This window comes from Cynoglossus semilaevis, chromosome 2, assembly GCF_000523025.1.
Source record: "Cynoglossus semilaevis isolate Cse_v1.0 chromosome 2, Cse_v1.0, whole genome shotgun sequence".
NCBI classification, from domain to species: domain Eukaryota; kingdom Metazoa; phylum Chordata; class Actinopteri; order Pleuronectiformes; family Cynoglossidae; genus Cynoglossus; species Cynoglossus semilaevis.
Window position 1 is genome coordinate 19,480,711 of NC_024308.1, and position 8,908 is coordinate 19,489,618.

The window sequence follows — 8,908 nt, forward strand, 5'->3', positions numbered from 1 at the left end:
CATTTATGTCCTCAAGGGGGGGCCATGGCAGAAGATGATTGAGAACCACTGGTTTAGTGAAAGTGTTTAAAAACGAACACGCTGCTAATTAAACAGGGCTAAATGTGTTAAGCAAGTGGTAACATCAACATGATTGTGACCCACAGGCCTTTGATGAAGAAGAAGTTGGAGCAGGGCATCAATTTGGTCGTCGACCGATATGCCTTCTCTGGTGTAGCCTTCACCAGTGCCAAACCTGTGAGTCTCAATCATTTACACTAGTACATTTTTTTCTTTTTTAAACTGAACTCAAGGCCATATACTATAACACAGGGGCTCTCAACCTCCGGTCCGGACACAGTGAACAAATGTACTTCAGTTTTACTAATTGACTTCGTTAAAAAAAAAAAAAGAATCCAGTCATATCCATTTACTTTTTTCATTTAAAGATAATCTGTCAATATTTCATGATCCTTCAACAATGGCACTGTATTACCGGTCAGTAACGGCTGATACCTGTCCTTGGTACAAAAAAGGTTGGGGACCGCTGCTAACTCTTATTAGCTGTTACCAAACCAATATGAAAACTTTAACATTTTCTTGCTTCTGAAGTTACGAATTAAATTGAGTATTAAAACCGGGATATATTTTAGGTTAAACTTGTGATGTAGTTAAAATGTCTTCCAGGGGTTCTGTCTGGACTGGTGTAAAAACCCAGATGTGGGACTGCCGAAGCCAGACCTGGTGATGTTTCTGAAGCTCAGCCCGACTGAGGCTTCACTGAGGGGTCAGTTTGGAGAGGAGAGATACGAGACCAGTGTTTTTCAGAGAGCAGTGCAACAGAAATTTGAGCATCTGATGAAAGATGCTTCAGTCAACTGGCAGGTCAGTCACACACACACACACACACATCAAAGCTGACACCATTAAATGATTTTTCTTTAATTTGGCAAAAACATGTTGGGGTTTTTTTTTTGACAACCATTTTGGATTTGAAAAGTTTGCCATTTTACAATTGCCTCAAAACCTCTCTCAAGTATCTGTTTTTTGCTGAATCGTTGGATTGTGTTCACTTGTGGAGTGCAATGATTGCTAGGGATGGCTTTATACAACTTTTTCAGTCCGGTACCGATACTGCAACTTGGAGTATCTTCCGATACAGATATCAACCCGACACTTTCTTTTCTCCTCCAGCATGCCAAGGGCTGCTGTTGCAGAGGTGACAGTGTTCCTGTTTACGGCATGTTGTGCAGAGTTAGCATTTGGGCTCAAGTATTGGATCAGACGATCCTTGTTCAATCCTGAAATTTTGACCAGCATCGAACCGATACCGAACCCCACTATCGGATTGAGCTATCACTAATGATTATACACCCAGCTGTTTAGACTAATAGAAGAGCTTTACTTTCAATCTGCAATCAACAAGATGAGTCAATGCTAACTTGCAATGCCTCGTACGTCGTACTAAAAACTGAGCCTTTCATTTGTCCCTTTCAGTTCTGCTCTCTTGGTCTGCCCATTCTCCCACTGACTGCCTTTCACTGGACATGGACACCAAATGATGTATGACCTTAGTAACAATATAATAATAATACTCTTTTGGAATAACTTCCAAATAACTGTCTGTAAGTCTCTTGTCAATAAAGTCTTTTCTGAAACAAGTCTCTGTGCGCCTATAAAGAAAAGCAGGGAATCAACGCCTCAAATGCCCACGACGTGAATGTGATTGGCAGCAGCAACAGACAGAGCGTTAGCTAAACAATATAATCGCCGACAGCAGCTTTAATTGTAGTTAAACCGACTGCACTCAACATGACTGTGCCTGTCTGTTGCAGGTTATTGACGCTTCTGCGAGCATTGAGGATGTGCACGAGGACATTGCCACCCACAGTCTGAACACAGTCAGTACAGTTGAGAACCAGCCACTGGGTGAACTGTGGAAGTAAACCCGGCCACAATCGCAGCAGCATAAAACATGTGATACATGTGGTTATTTTTCGTAATTGGTAATTAATCTTTAAAAGCAGATTATTCTTTTACACATTTTATATTTGCTACTAATTAATAAAAGAAAAAAAAACTTAAAGAGAAACAGGTCTAAAATTTCAGGTTTGGGGGTATTTTAATTTTATCTTTAAGTCCTTTTACATTTTTATTGGTAATTTACCTGTCCATTTAATGAATTGATTTAATAAATGAATTTTCAAGCAAATAAGTGTTGTTTGAAATTGGCATAGAATTGTCTGCAGATTTAAGTACATTTATTTTCTTTACACGCTGTTGGGTATTACTGACAAACAGCAATGGCTATGAGCGCCATCAGTTGAGCCGCTGTTATCATTTTAACATAAAACCATTGTGGCATAATTCAAGGAAAGGCACCAGATCACCTCAGACGTAACATTTCAAAGTGTTAAGACTACAAATGCAAAGACGTGAATGTAAAAATGTGCATTCAGATTAATCCCGAGCTCCTGCCACACATTTGACAGGACCATCTCAAGGTTGGACGTAGGGATTAATCAGAGAACTGTGTGTTGGTACACACAGCTACACACTGTCTACACCAGGCATGGGCAGCCTGCGGCCCCATTCTATATTTTAATCCAGCCTGCCACACTTTTCCAAATTATATAATTTACTTATATTATCATTATACTTCTGCCCTTTCCCTGCAATACCCATGTTTCCCCAATAGATGGTGTAGAAAATGATAAAAGCATTTTCGCGTTTTAGCCTTTATGCATGACTTTTACATCGTCATTTATCTTAGTTCACACGAACGCTCCATCTATCTACTCCTGACCTGGAACCCCTGTTCAATTTTAGGACAATTGTGGCCCCACGAATCAAAAAGTTAGCCCACGCCTGGTCTACACCATGTATCTCGACTGGTTCAAGAGGTCTCCAAGAATGTTTCTCCAATCAGGCTTTTTTCCTTCTGATAGGGAAGAGAGAGAGAATCATTTGCCTACTCTTAACAAGCAGTACATTAGTGTCCATAATTCCCTCACAAGGAAAGAATCTCAAACTCTTCATCTTCGGAGTCAAAGAACCGCTCCAGCCGGTCAGAATCTGAGAAATCTGCAAAAGCCGGTGTAGAGACACGACCATTAAATTCGGCAGGGTTTAAAACAGCAAGCAAAGCATGTACTCATTCAGACATATAATTGTACACGTACAGTAAATCATTAAGGAAAATTATAAACATGTATCCATACCGAAGGCATTAAACAGGTCCGTGAATAAACGTATATTTTTTTTGCATAAAATCTCAGGTGAGGAGACTGAACATTATGGACTGTCGTAAATTTTGCACTCATATTTTACAGACGTCTTTTGATTCATCCTAAACGTCATTTCCCGTAAGACGGAACCATTAAACTGAGCATCCAATTGAATGCTATTAATGGATTTTATTGCTATCCTTTATGACCCGGGGGCGGGGCCAGGTACTACTGTCACTGTCTCATTGGAAGGCCACATCAACGATTAAGTCTTACTCTCACGGTTTGAATTATTTTAAACATTGCATGTTACAAACTTGTAGAAACTGATCACGGTTTGAATTATTTTAAACACTGCATGTTACAAACTTGTAGAAACTGATATTCGTAATAGTTTTATAACATCATAAATCGTGTTTAAGATCGGTTTAATTTAAATACGGCAACTGTTTTGGAGGATGCTTCACATTCTATTCTTAGGAGTAATTTCACAAATGTACGCCTAGCGACATTTTCACTACGTTTCAATTTAAATGCGCTGTTGGTGTAAAAGCTCCGCTCACTTTCTGTTCAGCTGACTGGGGTGATTATGCAGAGAGGTACGTTTTATTTATCCGTATTCATGATATTTTATGCACATTAACCTTAGTGTTACTTCTATGTTAGTGTTATTTCTACGTGAGTTCTGAGTGAGAGCTCTGCCAAGCTAACGCCTTAGTTCGTTCTAAAAGAAAAATCGGAATAATAATGTAATTTCAAGCAAGCAATATTATTTATGTACTTATCAGGGCTGAAAAATAATTTAGATTTTTTTTTTTTTTTTTTAAGCTAAAAATCCTAGCGTAACAAAGCATTTACAGATGCTTCACCTTCAGGTCATCAGGTGACCAGCCTCACAAGCCACCGACGAGATGGCACGGTAATGACTAGGATCAAGATTAACCTTAATTAATCAAGATAAATCAACAGCTACCCTGCAATTAATCAGATTAGAACGATCAATTAATCGTTTGACAGCCCTAGTATCTATTCAATGTTGCAAGATAATTACCAGGAGTGAGGTTTAGTGCGTCAACGCTGACCATGTGAGACGGCTGACTTTCCACAAGTTCAAACATGGGCAAGCCCCCTCTTTTGCAGGACAGCTGGATTAAATGAACATTAAATGAACACAATTTACTACACTTCATCACAATGCTCCATGCATCAACCTTCGACATGCAGACAGGAAAAAGCGGTGTTCAAAACCGATACGCACCCTCCTTATACGCATGCACCAGTCATCAAACTCATCCTCGGTGCTGCAGAAGAAACCCTGGTGAAGAGCAGACAAGAACAATAAGCCGTAAAGTGAAGTGTAAGAAGAAGAAACATGCTACACCAACATAAGGAAAAATGGTGGAAAAACTTCGGTTCCCTTGCGGGGTGTGGTGAGGTGCCACAGGGCGTGAGGGGCGTCCAATAGAATATGGCACGCTGGACATAAGTGTACTGCTGTAATGCTTGAATGATAACAAGCATCTGGTCACTAGGTGGCAGCAACTCATTCAGTGGTTTGTACAGATAAAAATATACACATAAAATAATTGAGCTTTAACCCATGCCTTAGTGAGCAGGCAGCATTCAACTTCCTTAACCAGCAGGCCAGTACTGTCCCGCTATATCGGTAACAGTGACTATCGGAAATGTTTGAACTATATCGGCATATCGGATATCTGCAAAAAGGTGGTGGAAAAACTTCGGTTCCCTTCGGGGGTGTGGTGAGGTGCCAGAGGGGGCGTGAGGGGCTTCCAATAGAATATGGAACGCTGGACATAAGAGTACCACTGCTATAATGCTTGAATGATAACAAGCATCTGGTCACTAGGTGGCAGCAACTCATTCAGTGGTTTGTACAGATAAAAATATACACATACAATAATTGAGCTTTAACCCATGCCTTAGTGAGCAGGCAGCATTCAACTTCCTTAACCACCAGGCCATTACTGTCCCGCTATATCGGTAACAGTGACTATCGGAAATGTTTGAACTATATCGGCATATCGGATATCTGCAAAAATGATGTTACTATTGAACATCCCCACCTACAACCAATGTTCCTACTGTAACATTTCACTTTAAATAAAATAAAATAAAATAAACCTCGGTTCCTACCGCTGCAATTGAAGGGTCCAGCTCACAGATGTGCATGCGACAGGGTGGGTGCTGACAGTGGTACGTGTCATCGTAAACCTGGCCATCTTCTGACGGCTCTACTGCAGGCTGCGTGGTGTGTGGGTCCAAAAAGATTAGTTCCTCCCCTACAAACAAAACAAAGGGAAAAGTGTGTTAGTAAAGAGTTCAGACTGACCGAGGTAAAAAAAAAAAAAAAAAAGGAAGTTCCGTTAGCGGCCAACTTACCAACATAACCAATGAAATAATGAGCACTATTTGGTTTTCCTCCAATGACACCTAACGACTGAGGCAGCATGAAGCATTGCTGTGGGATAAGACATAAAGCAGAATGTGTTTTTTAATTCTAACAATGTCGTGTCATGGTTGATCGACAGTGTATATTCTCTCCAGATATGGTCAACGAGACTTGATTACTGGGTAAATAAAATTGTAATACATTGCTATAACATATAAATTGATCAAAAAAACTTTTTAATTACATTATTTAGATATTTACTGCAACATTATTGAAGCAAAAAGGGCCTAAAGGAAAGTGATAAATGCAGCGCACTGCATAACCACCAGCACGAGGGATGTCTAATAATAACATCCGACTGATATTATCGGCCACGATATTAGCATAATTATGTTATATCTGTAAGAATTATTATCGGTTTACTACGGTGTCGGGGGGAAACGGCTGCATACATAGTTATCGGTTGATATTGGAATCGGAAATGAAGTGTTTGGACAATATCGGCATATCGGATATTAGCAAAAAGTCAATATCGGATATCCCTAACCAGTACGCATTGTTTCAGTTTGCTGTATTGGTGGCCTAAATACTCAACTTTTTTTTTTAGCTATCAGCTCTATCAATCCATTGGTCATATTATTAATAATATAATATAATATGACAGTTTTTTTGATACCCCTGATTGACTGAAAGGAATTTTGGAATATCACCAATACCATAAATTACTATCTATGGTATTAAGCCTTGAGTTTGACCCGTGGTATAGAGGTTATATGTTATGATTTTATTTATTGTTTGTAATGAAATCCTGCATACTGTATCTTTAAGATCAGGCCTATGTACAGTACGTGCCTGTAAGAAGCCATGCATAAATGTGTTGTCCTGACAGGAGTATGAATCAAGTTATTTTTAACTGACGAACAGGGGTAATCTTCTCCATGTATGACATCACTCGAGCATCTTACTTTGAGGGTTTCAATATAGGCCTCGTTAATGTCACTCAGGCCCAGCCTGAGGGGGATGAGCAGGACCAGGGGTTTCCACAGAGCCGTCTCCTCTTCAGCGAAAGCACATGCTCCCTCAAGGCAGCCATTCATCTCTGTGGCCCCCTCTGCTTCACCTGCAGAGTCCAGCCATGGCATGCAGAGGCGCTCTGTATTCAAACGGGAAAAAAAAAAGGCATCAACACGCTGCTGCCCATTCTGCTAAGGTTTAGGATGTCGTTACATCAGGTCCACATCTCTTGAACCAGTAAACCTGGGCTAACTAGAGAATGACTGTACCACTAGGTCAGGCATCTGCAAAAGTCCAGAAGATTTCTTTTACTTACACTGTCAATCCTCTAGCCATATTTGACCAGACCATAAAAAAAAACATCTATAAATGTGGATTTAGAATCTACACACTTTTTTATTAAATATAAATTAAATATATATTGTGTGTAACGTTCAGTATAAGAGGGTTTATTGACTTATGATACTATTTATATTATATATATATATATATATTTATATATATTAGCGATGCACCACATATTCGGCCACCAACAATTTTCATTTGAAAGTGGTCCAAAAGTGCATTTTCGGTTTATGGACGAACGACTTTTATTAACGAAACAAAATGGCCGACAGTAAGTTATGATGCTGCAGGTAAAAACCATGGCCAGCGCGGGCTTGTATAAAAGTACCCACATGTCTGTGGTGTGAAAGCATTTCAATATATCTGAGAAACACTCACGGATAGCATGACAACATGTCATGCTGATATTTTAAGAGGGGTTGCATCTGCAAAGAATTTCGGGAAAATCGGGTTGGTACACACATATATACACATATATATATATATATATATACATATATATATACATATATACATATATATACATATATACATATATACATATATATATACATATACATATATATACATATATACACATATATATATACATATATATACATATATACATATACATATATATATACACTCTCTGTTTATCCTACTTATTGTAAGATTACTAAGTTATGCAGATGAGACACGACCAAATGTCTGTGGTCTGTAACTGTGGCCAGGCTATTGAATACTTCCTTGATGAAGCCCTGGTACATGACAGTGCAACTCCTGGTGATGAAACCCTGGTACATGACAGTGCAACTCCTGGAGTGGAGACACATAGTGCATATGCTGATCACACAGTTGTCACTGTTGATGATCAGAAATGGCTTCTCTTATAATATAAAGGCAATGAAGACTAATAATACAACAAATTTATACACAGTGATGTGTAAAATGTCTTGGATTTGAAGCATTCCTTTGAAAACAATGTTTACTTCCTATATGATAGTTAAATGTTGTGGTCTTTTATTTAATTCATGTAGGACAGTTTAGCTATAACTATTCGGTTTGCACTCTTAAAAAAGTTCCATTTATGAGTGACTTGTGCTTGGTTAGCTTCTCTCTACTTCTGGGCGACTACAAAGTGACATTTTAACTGGTCCTTTTAATGAAGACAATACAGTAAAACAACTCACTGATCTCTTCGATGACCACCGTGTTGTCCATTGCTACGTGCACAACTAACCTGCTCCACGTATCAAACACTGTCAGCTTCCTGAGAGCGACACAGTACACAGACTCAGTTAGATAAAAACTGGGTTTTTAACTTTTTAATATCTTCACATATTAACATGTACATTAGAGAATCTTCAATTTGTTTCTTTTTACATGCAGGAACATTTCTTATATGTTTTAATGTTATTTGCAACAAATACAACATAAGCAGTTCAAGCCGATACAGACATAATTTCAAACTTTTTTTAACAACACTTACTTTAGAACCTGGGCCACTGTGTTTGGTCCATACCACTGGCCTATAGGCTTCCCTTCTCCAACTCCCATTTGGGCTGCAGTGAGTTCAAAGAACAGTTTTAGGTCTCAGCCAACTAGCTTTTAATTCAACCAAATGTAACTGACAGTCACTTCTTACCTATCTGATGGATGGAATAATAGCTGTCTTTTTTGTCGATGAAGGCATTGAGAATACTGATGTACTCTTCTCTGTGCTTCTGGCCTCTCGCCCACCTCCAGTCTAATGACAGAAAAAAAAAAAAAACAACACATTCATCATGCAATCCATCCATCCACTACCATTTTGCAGGGATGTGCAAAAAAAAAAAAAAAAAAAAGATAGACCAGATAGACTGAAACCTTTATATTTTTATATATATATATATATATATATACATATACACATATACATACATATATATATACACATATACATATACATATA

At 38.6% G+C, this 8,908-nt stretch overlaps 2 protein-coding genes across 5 annotated transcripts in view; one reads left to right on the forward strand and one right to left on the reverse strand.

The window, feature by feature from the left end:
* The window catches only part of dtymk (deoxythymidylate kinase (thymidylate kinase)), a 3,460-nt gene extending 1,377 nt beyond the window's left edge, over positions 1–2,083 (forward strand). Inside the window, exons 3-6 of one of the 2 annotated variants that reach the window (XM_008307338.3) lie at positions 147–237; positions 667–864; positions 1,477–1,542; positions 1,815–2,083. In XM_008307338.3, the coding sequence (XP_008305560.1) occupies positions 147–237; positions 667–864; positions 1,477–1,542; positions 1,815–1,925 (466 nt within the window). In that variant the 3' untranslated portion in view covers positions 1,926–2,083. The remainder of the gene's footprint in view (positions 1–146; positions 238–666; positions 865–1,476; positions 1,543–1,814) is intronic. The other variant, XM_008307339.3, reaches the window with a different exon arrangement.
* atg4b (autophagy related 4B, cysteine peptidase) overlaps positions 901–8,908 on the reverse strand; it is a 15,383-nt gene continuing 7,375 nt past the window's right edge. For all 3 annotated transcript variants that reach the window (XM_008307342.3, XM_025054309.1, XM_017031228.2), the window contains exons 5-13: positions 8,603–8,704; positions 8,447–8,519; positions 8,148–8,227; positions 6,582–6,769; positions 5,607–5,685; positions 5,361–5,506; positions 4,465–4,521; positions 4,258–4,351; positions 901–3,063 (exon numbers count right to left, since the gene is read on the reverse strand). In XM_008307342.3, coding sequence (XP_008305564.1) covers positions 2,990–3,063; positions 4,258–4,351; positions 4,465–4,521; positions 5,361–5,506; positions 5,607–5,685; positions 6,582–6,769; positions 8,148–8,227; positions 8,447–8,519; positions 8,603–8,704 — 893 coding nt within the window. In that variant the 3' untranslated portion in view covers positions 901–2,989. The remainder of the gene's footprint in view (positions 3,064–4,257; positions 4,352–4,464; positions 4,522–5,360; positions 5,507–5,606; positions 5,686–6,581; positions 6,770–8,147; positions 8,228–8,446; positions 8,520–8,602; positions 8,705–8,908) is intronic.